This window comes from Canis lupus, chromosome 36 (genome assembly GCF_003254725.2).
Source record: "Canis lupus dingo isolate Sandy chromosome 36, ASM325472v2, whole genome shotgun sequence".
NCBI classification, from domain to species: domain Eukaryota; kingdom Metazoa; phylum Chordata; class Mammalia; order Carnivora; family Canidae; genus Canis; species Canis lupus.
In genome coordinates this window covers 16,425,941-16,447,181 of record NC_064278.1, presented here as the reverse complement: position 1 = coordinate 16,447,181, position 21,241 = coordinate 16,425,941, and the positions used below count along the sequence as shown (strand labels likewise).

The 21,241-nt window shown below is 37.5% G+C and overlaps 1 protein-coding gene across 4 annotated transcripts in view; it reads left to right on the top strand.

The window, feature by feature from the left end:
- Positions 1-21,241, top strand: part of SLC25A12 (solute carrier family 25 member 12) — a 206,338-nt gene that overhangs the window by 116,532 nt on the left and 68,565 nt on the right. For 3 of the 4 annotated variants that reach the window (XM_025460184.3, XM_025460180.2, XM_025460181.3), the window contains exons 3-4: positions 7,758-7,900; positions 19,431-19,546. In XM_025460184.3, coding sequence (XP_025315969.1) covers positions 7,758-7,900; positions 19,431-19,546 — 259 coding nt within the window. Of the gene's footprint in view, positions 1-7,757; positions 7,901-19,430; positions 19,547-21,241 lie in introns of those variants that run through there. The other variant, XM_049106110.1, reaches the window with a different exon arrangement.

Genomic DNA, 21,241 nt, shown 5'->3' with positions numbered 1-21,241 from the left:
GAGAGAGGCAGAGAAGCAGGCTCCACACAGGGAGCCCGACGTGGGACTCGATCCCGGGTCTCCAAGATCAGGCCCTAGGCTGAAGGCGGCGCTAAACCGCTGAGCCACCCCAGCTGCCCTAGAATTCTTTTCTGACCCTGGTTTCGGTGTCCATCATGCCACTATCTCTGAGCTATGTGAGGGTAGGAACTATGTTTTTGTGATCTTTGCATCCCTAGTACCAGGCATAGTGTCCAGCATACAATTGGTATTTAATAAATGTTTTTTTTTTTTTTTTAATGCAAAATGACCTGGAAGATTTTATATTAGCAGGTTTTTGGTTTAAAAAGTAGTGCTTCTGGGCAGCCTGGGTGGCTCAGCAGTTTAGTGTCGCTTTTGGCCCAGGGCATGATCCTGGAGACCCGACCCGGGTTCGGGTCACACATCGGGCTCCCTGCATAGAGTCTGCTTCTTCCTCTGCCTGTGTCTCTGCCTCTCTCTCTCTCTCTGTCTCTCATGAATAAATAAAACAAAATAAAGTAGTGCTTCTAAATATATTACCTTGGTTTTGGTGTGCATACTTAAAATCTTGATACACTGTATAGTTCCTTTTTTTTTTTTTTAATATTTTATCTCTTTATTCATGAGAGACAGAGAATGGCAGAGACATAGGCAGAGGGAAAAGCAGGCTCCATGCAGAGAGCCCAGTGTAGGACTCGATCCCAGCACTCTGGGATCACAAGACAGATGCTCAACCACTGACTCACCCAGGCATCCTGATACACTGTATACTTTTTAAAAAGTAACCAGCTTTCTAGTTATAATAGATCAGACTTTATAATCTCTGGAAAATCTTTTAGACATATAAAATATCAGAGGATGTATTTGTCTTTGGACTTAAATGATTTAAACAGGTAATTTGTATCATTTAGACTATTTGCATTTTTTACTCATTCATGTCATTGAATTTTAAGTTAACCTTCTTTACTCCTTACTCAATAGAAATTTGGGATTGCATGAAAACTTTTTGTAAAATCTGCTTTACAGTTAACCTCTAATATAGGTTAAAAATAGTAAATTGTAAAGGAGTTACTAGCGTTTAATTTATCCAGTCAAGTGAGACCTTGATATGTTGACTTGGTAGGCAAAATATTTCTAGACAACATGACCTCATTTGGAGCTAGAGGTAGTTCAGTGTAAGTACAATAGTATAAGTACGTATATCTATAAATGAAACACTGTCATTTTTTTTTTAAGATTTTTTTTTTTTATTTATTCATGAGAGACACAGAGAGAGAGAGAGAGGCAGAGACACAGGTGGAGGGAGAAGCAGGCTCCATGCAGGGAGCCCGACGTGTGACTAGATCCCCGCTCTCCAGGATCACACCCTGGGCCGATGGCACGCTAGACCGCTGAGCCACCCGGGCTGCCCTAACACTGTTGTCTTTTTTTTTTTTTTTTTTTTTAAACACTGTTATCTTTTATCAGCAATAATAAATGAAGATTCTAATCTTTCATTAAGATCCATTTTATTTCTCAAGCTTCAGAATGTCAAGACTTTCAAGCACATGTCCACTAAATATAAATTTAAATTTTTCTGGAAATGTCAAAACTATGTGCACTTTTACATTCAAATGCTTGAGTTGGATTTGGAAAAAGTTTAATCAAGAAAATAAATCACCTATTTTTGTTTGGATACTGTCAGCTACTTCTTGTCAATGTCTTTCATGTGTCCTTGACTTCCTGCCCAAGAGGATTTACAACTGCTTAAGAGACGTCTTTGAAATGGCAAATGATTAACTCTAAAGTTATTTGGAGTATGGATGTAATATTTGGTTAATTTCATTTAAAGTAATTTTGGTTCACTCTTTGAAATGACAGGAATGATATGGAAATGATATTGTAAAACTAGTCAGTTGGTTGATATATTAAATTTTAGGCATAACTGTTAGCATGGGAGACCCAAAACTTTCATTTTTTTTCAAAACTTTCTTTTAAATAGCTTTTTATTGTTTTTAGTATAAATATACAAGTCATTTGGTTAGTAGAAAGAGAAGGTGGCCACTTAACCTTTTCTCATTTCTAGCCCTCTGTGTTACTCAAGGCCATGTTTACTTTGTTTAAAACATTTATTATCCAGTCAATTAAAATAAGCATCGAAAGTAATGAAGTTTAAAATAAACGAGTCATTCTTATTTTAAAAGTATTTTAAGATATACTTTTGGTTTAAATATATCACGCATTTTTAAAGTACCTGCTTTTCTTTGTTAACATAATACCTAAAATGTTTTAGTGTCTTGACTGACTGTGGGTAGATTCTAGTTTCAGTTCTGTACTCCCTCTTCTGTCTGTTCAGGCAAACAGACTCACTGACATTGCCAAGTAATTGTCTCTAATTTAATGAGTTAATTAGTTAACTGTCTCCTGTAAAAGTCAAGTACCGACTCCTTATGGATGAGAAGACTTGTTTTTTTTTTTTTCCCCTGTGAGCTATACACTTTATCTTTCAGTTCAAATCAAGTTAAAATAGAGTAAGAGAGTTGGGGAAAACACTAGCAAAATACCTCAGGGTAAGTGATTCTCTGGCATCATTTATAACCCCAGATACTGGCAAAGCCTGTTCCAGGACTTGTCAACAAAAGCATTTGTTTTCCTTGTTGGCTCCTGTGTCCTTGGTTTGTGCTAAGGCTGCTCTGTTTCGTAATAAAGTAAAAAATGTTGTGAATTCCTGGTGATTCTGTAAGTACAGTATACTTTGTGTTTTCTATGTGTAGCCTGGTAGTCAAATTCAGATATTACTATAAGATGTTAGACACCTGTGGCAAAAAGAAATGGAGAATCAGTTGCCACATTTTGTTAATACTACCTCTGAGGGGTTCTCATATTCTCTTTTTTGAGAACTGACATCTGATTAAGGAAAGCAAGCAGCACTCAAATAGTTGTAAAGAGAACAAAGATCTCCATAACCTATCTCTAGTTATTTTTTTATTTTGCATCTTGTGTTTGGTTCCTCCTTTTTAAAAAAATTTTATAGGAGTCAGACCCAAGATTCCTTGTCAAAGGATGTGAGCATTCTTATAGTTCTTTATATATGACATGTTGTGTGTATGTATCTTGCTGAATCATTTTCCAAAATGACTGAATTTGAAAAAAGCAAGATGTACAGAACAGTATTAATAGTTATCATTTGTATAAAAAGAAATGGGTTAGGGGGCTCCCGGGTGGCTCAGCGGTTTAACACTGCCTTCAGCCCAGGGCCTGATCCTGGAGGCCAGGGATCGAGTTCCATGTCAGGCTCCCTGCATGGAGTCTGCTTCTCCCTCTGCCTGTGTCTCTGCCTCTCTCTCTCTCTCTCTCTGTGTGTCTCTCATGAATAAATAAATAAAATCTAAAAAAAAAAAAAAAAAAAAAAAGAAATGGGTTAGAATATTCTTGCATATTTGTGTGTATATACATTAGCATGTATATGCATGTGTCTCCTATATATAATCATTTATTTATTTTTAAAGATTTTATGTATTTATTGATGAGAAACACAGAGAGAAAGGCAGAGACACAGGCAGAGGAGAAGCAGGCTCCATGCAGGGAAGCCCAATGTGGGACTCGATCCCAGGACTCCAGGATCATGCCCTGAGCCGAAGGCAGACGCTCAACCACTGAGCCACCCAGGTGTCCCTATATTAATCATTTATGCATAAAACATCTGGAAGCATATATAAGAAATTGCCTCTGGAGTGGAGTATTTTTTTTTTTTAAGATTTTATTTGTTTATTCATGAGAGATCCAGAGAGAGAGAGAGGCAGAGGCATAGGCAGAGAGGGAAGCAGGCTCCATGCAGGGAGCCCGATGTAGGACTCGACCCCAGGACTCCAGGATCACGCGCTGGGCCAAAGGCAGGCGCTCAACCGCTGAGCCACCCAGGCGTCCCTGGAGTGGAATATTGAGTGACTGGGGACAGAGGGGTTAGAAATTCTTCTGTGTATACCCTTTTGTACCTTTTGAATTCATTTTTAAAAAAAAATTAGCAAGGCATGAAAATACCCATTTTTTTTTTTTTCATTTGCACTCCCAACTTCAGTAGGGGATACTTGATCTCTCTCCCCCCAGTCAGTTTCTGTCTTCTCCAAACCATCTTTTATATTGCTACAAGAGAGAGCACAGGTCAGATCACATCTCTGTCCTCCTTTGAAACTTTTAGTGGCCTCCCATGGCCCACAGAATGGAGTTCCGACTATTCAATTTAGCATTCAAAACCTTCCATCATCTTGTCTCAAGCTGCCTTTTCAGTTTCGCCTTCTACTATCATCTTTATATATCCTCTCTTCATTGCCATTTCTCTACCCCCCCCAAAAAAAGAAAAAAAATGTATTTTTGAATTTCTATATGTGTTCACATTTTTTTTTTTTTTTTAGACTGAAAGATCCTTTTTGTCTGTTTGCAATTAAAATCGAATTTTACCTTCAAGGCCTATTCTAAATGTTACTGTCTCCTTCCTACTGCAGCCCATTTCACCTGTCCGTGGAATGAACACTCCTTTTTGGATCCCATAGTACATTTCCGATACCACTGCTTGGCTCTCATAGTCTAGTGAATTGTTGACTTGTCAGTGTCTTCAAATTCTATTTTTAGACTTCCTTGGGTTGATTCCTCTTTCCAGTTGCAGTAGTCTTCTGACATTATGCCTTTCCCCCTCCTCCTGCCTGTTCTTAACTCTGTAGTTTTCTGATTTTGGTAAAACATGTCAGATTTTAAAGAACACTGAAGAACAAAAAACAAAAGTAGTTGACAGGAATTAGTAGAATCCACATGGTATTAGTATTAATACCATATAGTTTATTTCTTCTTCTGTGTTAACAAACTTACTGTTTTGTAATGTCAAAGATTATTTAGTCTTCATTTTGTAGATGTGCAATATATCTAGAAGCCTGGGAGGAGAACGGAATTGTTGAAGGACTCAGTGAGTTACTACTGGTGGAGCCAGGACCTAAAACTTAGGACCGTTTCAGGAATGATTTTTATAGCATGTAGAGAGAATATGACCTTTTTTGGGGGGTGATATTTGTTAGGTGCATTTGGTAGTCCAAGCTAGGAGAAATAGGTTTACCTTAGGCTACTTCTTGCACAGGCTAATATAGCATTGGCTGTGATAGCCTCTGTGGTGTGTTTTAGAATATGACAAAGGAAACATTTTTTATTTAATTCCCTCTTTGTTGAAAGAGCTGGTTGCTTGGTTTAGTCAGATTCACAAATGAGACCATTTGAAATGCTTAACCAAAAAACAAACCAATAGTCCTTTGCTTTGATCCTTCCCATCCCTGTCTTGTTTCCCAGAAGCAACCATTTCTAACTCTTAGCTATTTATTTTGGTACTTTCTTTCATATTTCTGTACTGCTATTTCTAGACATTATTAACTTCCTTTGATAGTAGTTGAGTACTTCCTTATACTACTTCCTTGTCCTTCTCCCTTCATTCCTCTCAGTATGTTTATAATTGTTATTAAATTAATATCTGATATTTATTATGACTATAAATACTGTTTGAGTCAAGTCACGTATTATTTTTGTACAACAAAAAAATTATTTCATAATTTACTTTCTCATAGAGCTAAAAATTACCTAATTTTTCATTTACTTGGTTCATGCCCCCCCCCCCTTTTTAAAGGTTTTATTTTTTATTCATGAGAGACACAGAGAGAGGCTGAGGCATAGGCAGAGGGAGAAGCAGGCTCCCCACTGGGAGCCCAATGTGGGACTCGATCCCAGGACCCCAGGATCACAACCTGAGCCAAAGGCAGACACTCAACCACTGAGCCACCCAGGTGCCCCTCATGCCCTCTTTTTTTTTTTTTTTTTTTATTTATGATAGTCACAGAGAGAGAGAGAGAGAGGCAGAGACACAGGCAGAGGGAGAAGCAGGCTCCATGTACCGGGAGCCTGACGTGGGATTTGATCCCGGATCTCCAGGATCGCGCCCTGGGCCAAAGGCAGGCGCCAAACCGCTGCGCCACCCAGGGATCCCTCATGCCCTCTTTTTAATGGAGCAAATTCTCCTGTAGCTTCCTGAGAAGGTACATGATGGGGAAAAGTATTGAGAACATGGGTATCTCAAAGTACTTTTATTTTTTTATTATTTTTTAAAGATTTATCCATTTTATTATTTGAGTTTTGTTTTGTTTTAGAGATTTTATTTATTTGAGAAAGAGAGAGAGAGAGAACACAAGCCAGGTGGGAAGGGTACAGGGAGAAGAAGCTCCCTTAGCAGGGAGCCCAATGTGGGACTTGATCCCAGGACCCTGGATCATGACCTGAGCCACCCAGGTGCCCCAGATTTATCCATTTTAGAGAGAGGGTGCGTGTGCACAGGCAGGGGGAGGGGCAGAGGAGGAGAGAGAGAATTGCAAGCAGACTCCCTGCTGAGCACCCATCTAGCCAAGGTACTCAATCCCATGACCTTGAGACCATGACCTGAATCGAAACCAAGAGTTGGTGACCCAATCAAGTGAGCCACCCAGATACCCCTCAGAGTAGTTTTAATCTACCCTTACAACTGATTGAAAGTTGCCTCAGTTTAGAATTCTAGGCTGGAAATAATTTAGTTTAGAATTTTCAAGGTCTTACTCCATTGTTTTCAAGCTTTCAGTGTTTCTGTTGAGAAAGGCTTGATGCTTTGTAGGTGACCATTTTTTTCCTCTCTAAAAACTTTTAGGATTTTCTCTTTCTTCTGACGTTCTGTCATTTTTTGATGGGCCAAGTCCTGGTGTGGGTTTTTGTTTTGTTTGTTTTAGTATATTATGGTTAGCACTTAGTGAACCCTTGTATTCTTCAATTCTGGGAAATTTTCTGATGTTACTACTTTGATAGTTGACTAAATCAGCTGCAACCCAAAGAGGAGAGCTTTGGTTGTTCATCTTTGATCATGCCATAGTACATAAAACCCTTAAATAATGAGGCTTATATTTGATAGGCAGGTATTATTATTTTCTTTGTAAACATTGACATAAAAACAGAATATTTTTGTTTCTTTTTTCCAGCTACTGGAATGTAGAACAAATACCTATGGTGGAAGGTCTTGTTTGTCATGCTTTTTCTCATTTGTTTCACTTTCTGAGATTTGGCAGTCTCATGTGTTGTGTCATCTCCCGCCCTGTGCTCTTGTAGGTGGGAAGCTCCTGGGAGTCTACAGGTGTCAGCTTCTCATTCTCAGGTCTTGGTTAACTCAGCTGCCCTTTCACCTTTCTTCATCTTTCTCATATTTCTTCTCTTAATGTATTATATGTTTCATTAAGATAAAAGTCAAGTAACAAAATTCACCATTTTAACCATTTGAAAGTTTATAGTGCTGTGTTCTTTAGTATAGTTACAATGTTGTGTGGCCATTGCCAGGACATTTTCATTGCTCCCAAGAAAAACCTCACCTATGTTAAAGCAGTTACTCCCATTTTTCCCCTCTTCTCAGTTCTTAGCAACTATGCTTCTGCTTTCTGTCACTGTGGACATTTCATATAAAAGAGGTTATACCTTCTGTGGCCTTTTGTGTTTGGCTTCTTTAACTTGCAATGTCTTCAAGGTTTGTGCACGTTGTCGCACGTATCAGCACTTGGCTGATGTTCTTCAGTCAGGTTCTGAGTGTTTTTCACTATCCAGAGAAAAGTCCTACATTTATTATCTTTATTTGAATTTTGATACTGGTCTTTAATTTATCTTTTCACAAAATACTTTTGGCTACAGGATGATGTTGAATAATTTTAATTTTTAAGTATATGTTATTCATTTTTTAGTATGCCAGTACTGAGGTTGATGGAGAACATTACATGACCCCAGAAGACTTTGTCCAGCGCTATCTTGGACTGTACAATGATCCAAACAGCAATCCGAAGATAGTGCAGCTCTTGGCAGGAGTAGCCGATCAAACCAAGGATGGGTAAGAACCTTTATACATTTTTTGAGTGTGAATATTCTGCAGTATCTTACTAAAAAATAGTAAGCCCTAAGTTTACCTATGACCATCTGGCATTTTAATATTAGTTAACCGTACCTTTTCTTAGAAGTTTATAAAAAATGTAACTTGCTGCCATTATCAAGGATTTGGCATAACTAACCTCCCTTTCTTTCTTTTTGGAAAGAAAACTACGTGTAAAAAGCCATATGTTATATTGAATAATTTGAACAGAATGGTTTTCAGATAACTAAGTGTATTTTTTTCACTCATACAACAAATATTGGGTACCTACTATGTTTTAGGCAATGTTCTAAGGCCTAGCATTACATCAGTGAATAAACTGCTAAGTGCAAAAGCAGTATACAAATTTAAAAGTAAACTATAGCATGTTAGGCTATAAGTGCTAGGAAGAAGAATAAATCAGGGAAGAATTTAGAGAGTGGCATTTATTCATTTATCTGTCTACTCATTTATTTGACAAACATTTATTAAACAACCGCCATTAGCCAGGCACTGTTGGGCCTTAGTAATACAAGCACAAATAAAAGGGGTTCCTGGCCTTAACTCATGGCCTAATGAGAAAGAGGATGAGTAAACAAAATGATACTTTGGGAATAAAGTGTTATAATAGAACCATATGAAAGATACAAAGGACACTCACAAAAGTATGGTTAACCCTGTTTTGGGTGGTCAGGACAGCATGATAGAAGAGGTGATTATGGAGTGAAATCTGGCAAGATGAACAAGAAGTTGCTGGTAGGAGATAAGTAGGAGAATTCCAGGAAAGGGAATAGCAATGGTATGAAACATCAAGGGTAGTGTGCATGTGTGTGCCTATATGCTTCTGTGTGTGTGTGTGTGTGTGTGTGTGTGTGTGTGTGTGTGTTTGGGGAGTGACATTGGGGAAGTTGTGTTACATGTACCTTCCTGGGGCTATGGTGTGGCTTTGTTGCTGTTGGAGTTGTGATTGGAGTGGAGGTGGGAACCTTGTGTGCTAAGCTTTGACTGTATCCTGTAGGTTCGTGACTTAGTCTTGGAGGTATTTTTAGCCTGGCAGTGTATGGGTGTGTTCAGTCACAGAAATAGCGAGGTGCATCATACTAGAGTGTCAGTTTACTGAGGGGAAAAACACACCATTTTTATATTAAAATTAAATATGAGTGTATTATAGAGCAAATGGATTATTTTTGTGAATTATAAAGAGAATTTTGTCATGCTTTGTTGAGTTCCAAGCTACATCCTTAGGCCTTCAAAGGCCCATGTTCTTTCTCCTATTTGTAGAGGTAGTTGTGTGAAAAACTAGGCAATGTGGAGCTGCTAAAAGTTATTTCCATTACCACAGATATGATCAGATTTTAGAAAAATGGTAGGTTGGAGTAGGGCAAGACTTGCATGCAGTGAAATCCATTTAGGAGACAATCGTGGTAGTTAAAGTAGAAATGTTGGTATCTAACTTCTTTGAATCCAGGGTTAGTATTGTATTCATTCGTATTTTCCCAGAGAATCTAGTATAATGCATAAAATCTACTATGAGTATTTTATATCTTAGATAAAGATTTTATATAATTTATAATGGTAGATATTGTAGAGCTTGGAAACATTTTGTGATGGGTCTCTAAAAAAGTCAGATCAGGGGCTCCTGGCTGGCTCAGTTGGAAGAGGTTATGAGTTTGAGCCCCACGTTGGGTGTAGAGATTCCTTTAAAAAATAAAAAAATTAGAAAGTCAAATCAGCTGATAAGGTACTATGGACCATTTAGTCATTGGATTTTCAATAGTGATTAGACAGTAATATATATGAAAATTCTTTTTTAAATCAGAATTCATTCTTCAAAATTATTTAAGGTAACATATACACTTAGATCTTTTAGAAACTATAAGAGTATTTATTGTCATTAATTTGGCCTGAGGCTTGCTTTCAGAGTACCCATATCTGGTCCATCTCAGTACATGTATTTTTTTTGAAGCTTCATGTGATTCTCCCAAACTCAGTTGCATTGTTAATGTGGTTAAATGGAATCAAGGGTTTAAGTTGCCAGAGTAGATCAAAGATGGATTTGGCTAGTGAACTATCTAGTAATTTGATAATGTTCACCTACAAATAAACCTGTTTCTCTTTGTAAAAAATAAATCTTTTTTTCCTCTTCCCCCCCAAAAGGTAAATATTTTCTATTTCAGATTTTTAAAAACTCCTTAAACTTCCTTTTTTCATCTCTTTGGAATGAGTCAGATTGGGATTGGATAGGAAATCTGATTCAAAGAGTTAAAGCATAAAAATTATAAATGAATTTATGAAACATATAGGTTATTTCTAAAAGGAGAGGAAGATGGAATTTTCTAGAAATACAGCAAATTTTTTTAGAGGGAGGAGGGGCAAAAGAAAGGGAGAGAGAGAGGCTCTTAAGCAGGCTCCATGCCTGGCACAGAGCCCCATGTGGGGCTTGATCTCATAAGCCTGAGATCACGACCAGAGCCAAAATCAAGAGTTGGATGCTTAACCAACGGAGCCACCCAGGCATCCCGAAACACAGCAATTCTTAACCTCCTATTCAATGGCTTGTCTTCAGGGGTTCCTGAACTTGCTGGAATATAATGCAAAATGAGTGAATTTGTATTTTCATTTTTCTGAGGAGAAAAATGCCAGATTTAAGAAGGGGGGGGTCTGTGAATTCAAAAAAGTTTAAGTATCCTTATTAATGTTTCTTTAATACTTGTAATTCAAGAGAATCAAAAACTTTGATATCATTAAATTATTCTGAGTAGCCAACCCTTGCTCACTTAACATTTAAGGAAAATGGACCCAGAGAGGTTGATTGATTTGCCCAATAACAGAAAATACTCTTAATTTTTAGTCCATTTTCCTTCTTATAATCATCTTTTAAAAACTTCTCTTTTTCCCCTATTTTCTGTTTTCCACTCCTTTACCCAGAGCAGTGATGAAAGATTAGAATAGTGCAGTTGTTACTTTTTTTTTTTTTCCCCAAGAGGTATTCCTTGGTTCTCTGGTAGTTTTTTGATGAGAGTCTTATAGGTACAGGTAGTTTGAAATAGCATCATATAATATTGTTTATAATTACTCAAGACCAAATCTCAATGAATAGAACTAGTATAGGCAGGTCTAAGTGATTTAGTTAATAAGTGTGGAAAAAAGCAGATTTAGGAGTGGAGTGGTCAGTACCATACCTTTTTGTGCTCTGGACTCCCTCACCCCCTGCTTCATGTTTCCTTAGCATGTAAAATACCCCATTCCTCTTCCCCATTTCCTTTCTTCCAGTAGATAGTAAAATAAGCAGGAATGTTTTGATACAGGTGTTTGCTTGCAAAACCATGTAGAAGCAATATTATATGGTATAAATAGCATGATGGGTTGTCTAAAAGTAAAACCTATTAGCCAAGTATTATTTGTGAGATTGTGGCTTAAACTTTGAAGATGTGGTTATATAATGAAAAGCAAAATGGTTTTATGCAGATTTTGGGAACTATTATTGTGTGATCTCATCTAAAATGTTTAGACAGTTGCTTGTTTGAAACTGTAACTTCTAGAATTGTAGTTTCTATATTTAGCTCTAGTCAGAATTTCATCTGGAAGTTCTATTCTCCTATAATGTATAAGACTATTATTTTTCTTTTTAGTTTTTCACAGCTGTTTTCCTTTAATGTTCTACATACATATAAAAAATGTTTTTAAAAGATTTATTTATTTATTTTAGAGACAGGGAGAGAGCACAGCGGTGGTGGGGGGGGCGAGCAATGAGGAGCAGAAGGAGAGAGAAACCCAAGCAGACTCCCCACTGAGTGCGGAGCCAGACCCAGGGCTCCATCTCACCACCTTAGATCATGACCTAAGCTGAAATAAAGAGTTGGATGCTTAACTGATTGCACTACCCAGGCACCCCAAAAGAAAAAGTATTCTTCATGCCTATAGAAAAACCTTTTATGCAGAAATCTTGGTTGTTTTAAAAATTACAAAATTAACATATTGATATTTTGAAATTTCATTAGTTTCCATTCAGTAAATTTAAAAGTAGAAAAATTTTAAAGCATCTGATTCATAAAATATTTTATTTCAGAGTAATAGAATGAATACATGTTCTTTGTAAAAAGTCAAGCAGCAGGTATGATAAAAAGTGAGGTGCCGCTCATCCTCATTAAAAGAAAAACCATTTATTAAAGTATGAACTAAGCAATGGTTTCTTCATTCCAGTTAGTGGCTTGTGGTTTGCATTTGTTCTGCTTAAGTCTTGATCAGCCCTTCTAACAATAGGGGAATTCATTGCAGGATACAGGGAAAAGAGCCTTTAAAAGTATTCTGGAGTATGTTTGGTTTATGTTCATGGATAACAGGCTATTTCTTGCTTTATGAAATATATTGTTGCATTATCATGTGGTATAAAATGCCTGTGGCTTAAAAACAGATAAGGAGCATATCAGAGAGACAAAGTGGTCCATTTTCCCCACCCTACTTCTTCCCAGGATTTTATAATGAAAATTCAAACATTCAGGAAAATTGAAAGAATTTTACAGTATACACTTACATACCTATCATATTCTACCATTAACGTTTTTCTATGCTTCCTTTTTCATATATATATATATATCCTTCTATTTTTCCATCAATCCATCTTATTTTTTCACACATTTCAGAATAAATTGCAACATTGCATAAATATTTCAGCATGCATATTATTAACTGGATTTCAGTATTTGTTTTGAGTTTTTTATTTTATTTTATTTTACTTTATTTTATTTTTTAAGACCTTTATTTCTCACAGTTCTGGAGCCTAGGAAGTCCAAGATCAAGGAGTTGGCAGATTTAGTGTTCATTAAAGGCTGCTTTCTAGTATATAGATGAAGCTGTCTTTTCTTTAGATTTTATTTGTTCATGAGAGACACACACAGATCGAGAGAGAGAGAGAGAGAGAGGCAGACACACAGGCAGAGGGAGAAGCAGGCTTCATGCAGGGAGGAGAAGCAGGCTTCATGCAGGTCTCCAGGATCAGGCCCTGGGCTGAAGGCGGCACTAAACCGTTGAGCCACCCAGGCTGCCCCTGAGTGTTTTTTTTAGATGTAAAATTTACACATAATGACAAATACAAAACTTCCAGATACATTTGCAGAATTTTGATAAATGCATATATCTGGGTAACCTCAGATGACTTTTGTTATATTAAAATATATATAATGAAATTTAAGATTTTTAAAAAAGATTTTATTTATTTATTCATGAGAGACACAGACAGAGGCAGAGACACAGGCAGAGGGAGAAGCAGGCTCCATGCAGGGAGCCCGATGTGGGACTCGATCCCGGGTCTCTGGGATCATACCCTCGGCTGAAGTTGGTGCTAAACCGCTGAGCTACCTGGACTGCCCGAAATTTAAGATTTTAACTATTTTTCAAGAATATAGTTCGGTGGCATTAAGTATATTCCTATTATTGTACTGCTGTCATCACCATCCATTACCACCGTTTTTTTTTTTTTTTTTCATCTTCTAATACTGAAACTCTGTACCCATTAAATAATGAGACCCTGTTTTGCCCCCAAACTCAGCCCCTAATAACCTCTATTCTACTTTCTGGTTCTAATAAGTTTGACTATGCTAGGTACTTTATATGCATTGATAGTGTAATAGTTTTCCTTTTGTGTTTGATTTATTTCGCTTAGTCTGTTGTTTTTAAGATTCATCCACGTTACAGCATGTATCAGAATTTCATTCCTTTTTAAGGCTGAATAATATGAAGTTATGTATTTTTAAGTTGCTGATGATTTTGTGTTTTTTTTTTTCTTTTTTGAGATTATTAGAGAGTGCGCAAGAGAGAATGTGTGTGCATGTACGCTCACTCTGTGGGGCAGGGCAGAGGTAGAGGGAAGAGTTTCAGGCAGATTTTCTGTGCTGAGCCCTGGTGGGTGGCCAATAAAGTGGTGGTTGGATCTCACCACCCTGAGATCAGGACCTGAGCTGAGAGCATGACCTGAGTCAGGGGCTTACCTCAAGTGCACCCTCGTGCCCCTGCTTTTGTATTTCTCAATTAACCTTTCTTCAAATAAATCACTCTATGTAGCAAAAGTACCTGAGTATTGAGGATTGGCTGAGCATTCCCCCAATACTTTCTTATAATAATAGTTTACTTCAAATACCAGGTACCCTTTCTATTTTTTCATCTGTAACTTTAAATTTGGGGAGCGGGCAAGAATACATACACTGAGTAGAAAGACGGAGTTGAGAATCTTTCACTGACTTGTGCATGTCTTTCAGCATATTACTTTTGGACTTTCTAAGGTCCTTCTGGATTTCCCTTTTTGAATATACTGATAGAGAAATGTAGATATTTATTGAAAAAACATTTTATTTATTTATTAGTGGGAGAGAACACACAAGCCAGGGGGAAGGGAGCAGAAGGGGAGGGAGAAGGAAGGGGAAAGAATCTCAGACTGGGTGCAGAGCTGGACTTGGGGCTCAACTTCGTGACTCCAAGATCATGACCTGAACTGAAACCAAGAGTCTGAGGCTTAACTGACTGAGCCACCTAGGCACTCCAAGAAATGTAGATATTTAAAGTCCACAGACTTTATATTTTAGACAAGATCTGCTTAGTTGGAAACCTACATGGTTTCACAAGGTTGGGTGTAGATTAACCGATGGGCCCTGGTGTCTGTGAAGAGGCAGCCTGTGCTTTGGCTCCAGGGACCTGGTGCTCCTTGGGACCAGAAACCTGTTGCCCACACTTGTAGTTTAACAAGAGAAACCAGAAAACTGGATATTTGGGTGAAGTACTTATGATTTCCTAATGTCGGTAACATAACTAAAAATATACTTCACATGCCAGAAAAAACATGTGTGGGCCAAATTCTGTCTGCCAGCTGATTTTTATAATCTTTGCTAGTTATGGAAAAAGTCTTTTACCTCTTTCTTCTCATAAATACAGAAAATTTTGCTACCAAGTATGAAATGTTGCTGTAAAGCTACATATTCTATATTTCAGGGTGATTGTATTTTTTTTAAAGATCAAAAAAAATTATTCATTTGAGATAGAGAGAGGGAGAGTATGAGCAGAGGGAGAGGGAGAAGCAGACTCCCCACTGAGCCAGGACCTCGTCATGGGCCTTGATCCCAGGACCCAGAGACTACCATCTGAGCCAAAGGCAGACACTTAACCATCTGAGCCAGCCAGGTGCCCCAGGGTGACTGTGTGTGTGTTTTTTTTTTTTTTTTTTAAGATTTATTTCTTTATTTATGATAGAGAGAGAGAGAGAGAGGCAGAGACACAGGAGGAGGGAGAAGCAGGGTCCACACCAGGAGCCTGACATGGGACTTGATCCTGGGACTCCAGGATCATGGCCTGGGCCAAAGGCAGGTGCTAAACCGCTGAGCCACCCAGGGATCCCCGGTGACTGTGTTTTTGATGTCAGATTCCTGGGACTGTTTTTGGAAAAAACAGAATGTTTGGGTTTTGTTTTTTAATCCATCATCAGCCTAGTAGTTACTTTTTATTTTTTAAATTACTTTTATAATCAAAAGAAATAATGCTAAATGATGCTAAAAACTTCAAACATTTCAGAAATATATAATGTAGAAAATGAAGGCCTTCTCTAAGTCCTCCCCTATATCATTATTTTGTGTTTATATATTCTTTTTTTTTTAAGATTTTATTTATTTATTCATGAGACACAGAGAGAGAGAGAGGGACACAGACACAGGCAGAGGGAGAAAAGTAGGTTCCATGCAGGGAACCCGACATGGGACTAGATCCTTGGTCTCCAGGGTCACACTCTAGGCCGAACGTGGTGCTAAACCGCTGAGCCACCCGGGCTGCCCTATTTTGTGTTATATATTCTTTTATTTTTTAAAAAATATTTTTATTTATTTATTTATTTATTTATTTATTATTTATTTATTTATTTATTTATTTATTCAGAGAGAGAGAGAGAGAGGCAGAGACACAGGCAGAGGGAAAAGCAGGCTCCATGCAGGAAGCCCGACGTGGGACTCGATCCCAGGTCTCCAGGATCACACCCCCGGCTGTAGGCGGTGCTAAACTGCTGCGCCACCAGGGCTGCCCTGTGTTATATATTCTTGTTAAAACCACTTACTAGTCATTGCTTTTTAGGAGTGTTTGGATACCTGATATGTTATAACTTCATTTGTTTTTAGTACTTTAGAATTTGTTTAATGACAACCACACTTTTGAGTATTATAGTTTTTAGTAATACACCAATGCATAAAGTGTATTATGATATGTGACCAGATAGTTTGATTATTGTTCTTCCCAGGATTCATTAGGTAATCAATCTCCTAATTTCACCAAAGATTCTTCAGCAGGGACACAGTGAAGGCATAGTCTTTAGTGTCCTGAATAATACCACAACAAGGCCTTTTCCACAATAAAGGGAAAGTCATAGAATACACATTGCTTTGAATATAATGTAACTTGTGGAGCTTAAACATATTTCAAAGTACTTAACAGAAAATGAAACTTTGAGTTTTAAATATGTCTTAGATGAATAGGAGCATAACATGAAATGTAAAATGTCATTCCTAATGTGTTGAGAAGTATGGCTTTCTAAAAAACTTTTTGTTTTGTTTGTTTGTTTAAAGATTTTATTCATTCATTCATGAGAGACACAGAGAGAGAGAGGGAGGCAGACACACAGGCAGAAGGAGAAGCAGGCTCCATGCAGGGAGCCTGATGTGGGACTTGATCCCGGGACTCCAGGATCATGCTCTGGACCGAAGGCAGGCACTAAACCGCTGAGCCACCCAGGGATCCCCTCTAAAAAACTTTGTATTCCAAATTAAACTTATTCAAGAATATTTACAAGTTCCATTTTTTTTAATTATTAAAAAATATTTTATTTATTCATGAGAGAGACAGAGGCAGAGACATAGTCACAAAGAGAAACAGGCTCTATGCAGGAAGCCTGATATGGGACTCGATCCCAGACATCTGGGATCATGCCCTGAGCCAAAGGCAGATGCTGAATCAAACCTGTGTTCTGTAACAAGCCTATCTTTTTGCAAGGAAACAGTGAATTAGGGCAGCATGGGTGGCTCAGCGGTTTAGCGCCACCTTCAGCCCAGGGCGTGATCCTGGACACCTGGGATGGAGTCCCACATCGGGCTCCCTGCATGGATCCTGCTTCTCCCTCTGCCTGTGTCTCTGCCTCTCTCTCTCTCTGTCTCTCATGAATAAATAAATAAAATCTTAAAAAAAAAAACAGTGAATTACATAATTACTCTAATAACAATTTTGCACGGGGCACTAAAAATGTATAGTGTGCTGCTGTAGGGGTGTGAAGGATTATGTAAAGTCATCTGGGGACTCTGAGATGGTCCTTTAGAGGAAGTGATACTAGAGCTGAGCTATATAAAGATGGGTACCAATTAAATGGGCAAAAGTTTGGAGATGATGGGATGATTCTAAGGAGAATGAAGTGCTGAGTGATGATCCTGATTGGAAGGAACATGGATGAAGAATGAATGGGTTGGAGTGCAGAGACCAAGGGGGAGGTGTATAGAGAGATCAGATCCTGAGGGGCTAGAAGCCACATTAAAGATTATAGGTCTCTTCCTTTCTATAGGATAACTGTAAATGTGTTGCCCAAACCAGGCCATTTGAGAATAAAAGGTGACACCATTACTAATATAAATAAGTAAATAAATAAATCAGTATATATATTTATAAAAAACAGATTTTTATAGTGCTGTTAATTGAATACTAGTCACTTACCAATAGCAGCAACAGGGTATGGGATCTTTGTAGCTTGCTTTGGAAGACGACTAGCATATGCCAACTCTATAAGATCATTGAAGGTGGGGTGCCTGGGTGGCTTAGTTAAGTGTCTGGCTCCTTATTTTGGCTCAAGTCATGATCTCAGGGTCATGAGATTGAGCCCTAAGTTGGGCTCCACGCTGGGTGTGGAGCCCGCTTGATATTCTCTGCACTCCCTCACACCTGCTCATGCTCTCTCCCCCTCGTCCCAAAAAAGATCATTGAAGAAAATTGTGTAATTTTGGCCACTGGCTAATTTCATAACCCTGAGTATTCTAGGACTCAATATGCTTTCATTTCCCCTCTTTTGTTCTGAATTTTCCTTTAAAAAATGTATCTTCTTTAAAAAAATTTTTTTTAAATAGACTTTGCACCCAATGTGGAGCCCAACACAGGGTTTAAACTCATGACCCTGAGATTTGGACCTGAACTGAGATCAAGAGTTGGATGCTTAACTGACTGAGTCACCCAGGTGCCTCTAAAAAATGTATTACTGACATTTCAATCATATAAAACAGAGACTAGGGTAGTGAATTCAATATCCTAATCACCAGTTTTTAGTAATTATAAAAGTAATTATTAAGTTTGTTTTATTTATACCTCCTCCCATTCTTTCATCCCCTGGATTATTTTGAAGCAAATTCCAGATGATGTATTTTGTTGTAAATATCTATGTGTATCTCAAAAAGATAAGAAAAGTTACCAAAACAAAACAAACCTCCTCAAAAACATTAACATCAATTTCTTAATATCATCAAGTATTTGTGTTATATTGTTATTACCATTTGCCAATTTTCTTATATATTAAAAGTTTTTTTTTTTACTTTGCTTGAATCAGAATCCAAATCTTATAATTAATTACTATATCTTTTAAGTCTTTTAAAAATATTTTTCATTTGGTTTTATTGAAGTTCGATTTGCCAACAAATATCTTTTAAGTCTTTTTTTTTTTTTTAAGAATTTATTTATTTATTCATGACAGACACACAGAGAGCGAGGCAGAGACACAGGCAGAGGGAGAAGCAGGCTCCATGCAGGGAGCCTGACGTGGGACTCAAACCTGGGTCTCCAGGATCATACCCCGGGCTGAAGGCAGCACCAAACCACTGGGCCATCAGGGCTGCCCATCTTTTAAGTCCTTAATGAGGTTCTCCTCCATATTTTCTTTCAAAGTTTGTTATTGGGTTTTTTTTTGCAAGTACTTAGTATTCACCCTGTAGCTTCCTACAGTCTGCATTTATGCTGATTGTGTTTCTGTGGTGATGTTTAACATGTTCCTTTGTCCTTTGTATTTTCTGTAAATCGATTACACGGAAAGCAGTGTGTCTCAACATGGTGGGTAGAGGCCAGGGATGCTGCTAAACATGATACACTCGCTAGGAGGCCCCTACAACAAAGAATTATCGAGGTTAAAATGTACTGTTGAGTGCCATGGTTGAGAAATTATGATCTAGAGACTTTATCAGCTTCAGGTTTAATTCTTTTTGGTCTAGTTCTTTCCATTTTTGTGATTTTAGGAGTGATTGATGACTATCCAGGTCCTTTAATTTATTAGGGATTCACAAAAGGGTAGCATTCTAATTCTTCCTTCCTTCTTTATTATCTGGACTACCTCTCTAAAGAGAAACGTCCCTTTTTCAATTGTTTGGTTACCTTGAACTATAGATCATATAGTAAAGGTAGGTTAAATGCCTGATGTTTTCCCGTTCTTTACCAGCCCATAAAATCTTCTATTTTATTCCAGATTGATCTCCTATCAAGAGTTTTTGGCATTTGAATCTGTTTTATGTGCTCCAGATTCTATGTTCATAGTGGCTTTCCAGTTGTTTGACAAGAGTGGAAATGGAGAGGTGACATTTGGTAAGGAAAAAAAAAGATTATAAGGGATAAGTGAAGTCAGTAAGGCTGGTCCAGTCTTTAATTGCTAAATCTAGTAACTGCATAGATTGCCGCTTATTTAGGAGCTAGTCAATAAGTGAAGTATTGATATCCTAAAAGAATTTACACAGATAAAATTAAAACGGTGTATTTTACTAAAAGTATTAGACTATTGCAAAAAAGTAAAGAATCTAGGAATGCCGTTGCTCATTGAGTCATTGACACTTCCACATTCCTAAAATAGGTGGTGTAAAGTTTTCTTGTTCTGGGCTAGCCTGGGCAAAATTCTTTATGAAACAGACTGTGAACAACATGGAATAATCATGTCATTCTTTAAGGAATTTTTGGGTAGAGAGTGCAGAGCTTTTCAATAGCAGTTTGGAAAATTGCTAGGTCATTTTAACACCAAGAATGGAACTGAAGGAGGGAGTTAAGAATAGTTAGCATTCTCTAAACCCCCATTATAGATTTTTGGTTTTAGGAAACAAGCCTAGAATGTTGAAATTGGTATCTGTGTTAAATGTAGAAATTGATATAAATCCTTTGTTAGGCACATAATTTAGCACAGTGCCATTGTTTGACAAGCATATAAACTAAAATTTCTATTTGTAGCCATGTGTTAGTTTTTAAAGATGCATATTTGCAGCAATTTGTGTTTAAAGTGTCTGCTAATTTTTCTGGCAACAGGAGTTTCAATAAGAGCAATGCAGTATTTTCAAGGACCTTGAACCCACATTGCCCCCCCTTTTTTTTTTTTTTTACTTTTTTTTTATTGTAGTAAGACACATAAAATCTTAACCATTATTCAATCTCAACCATTTTTCAATGTATAGTTCAATAGTGTTGAGTATATTCACATTGTTGTGAAACAGATTTCCAGAACTTTTTCATCTTGTAAAGTCAAACTTGAGCCCTTTTGTGGTATGAATTGGCATCAATATGTGGTAGAAAAACTCTTGAACATTAGGCTTTCCATGACTATAGTGCTAAATATTTCTTCACTGTAGAATTTGTTACAGAAAAAACATCCTTCAGTTAAACCCAAAGGAAGAAGCATCACTGGCATGGAAAGAATAATGAGAAAGTATTAGGTATTCTAGTTTGGCATTGACTGTTCCCTTTTGCCAGTTGACCCAGTTATTTTCCATATAAGAAGATTTTTCCAAAATAAATACCAACACAAACAGAACCCCTTAAGCTTCTGCATCTGTCTTGGCATGCTTCCTGCTTCGGTGCAAGCTCTGGCCCTTCTGCCTCCTAAAGAAGGCGGACTTTCCCCAGAAGCACCAAGATTCTGTAGTTTAAAGTATGAAACCTTTATCTTCTCATCATTCAGCATTAACCCTGGGCCACTAATACTGATTTTCTATTTTCAGTAGGTATCATACAGTCTCACATGTCTCACTTCCAAATGTTGTGCAGCAGTGCTCGGTAATACTTTGATACAAGTGTATCTCCATTAGAGTTAGCATACCTGTGCTTGGATCATGTGTCCATTGTTTAAGAATTGTATTTCCCAAAACAAATTATGGTTTCTTTTTGTCCCTCCTACCTTGGTTCTTTGTGTCTCCTCCATTTGATTGCTTTTCCCAATTTTATTTTAAAAAGTCACTAAAGTCAGTTCATCCAATAGAATAAAGCAGAGACTCATGCCAGTGTTGATTAGTAGATTAAATG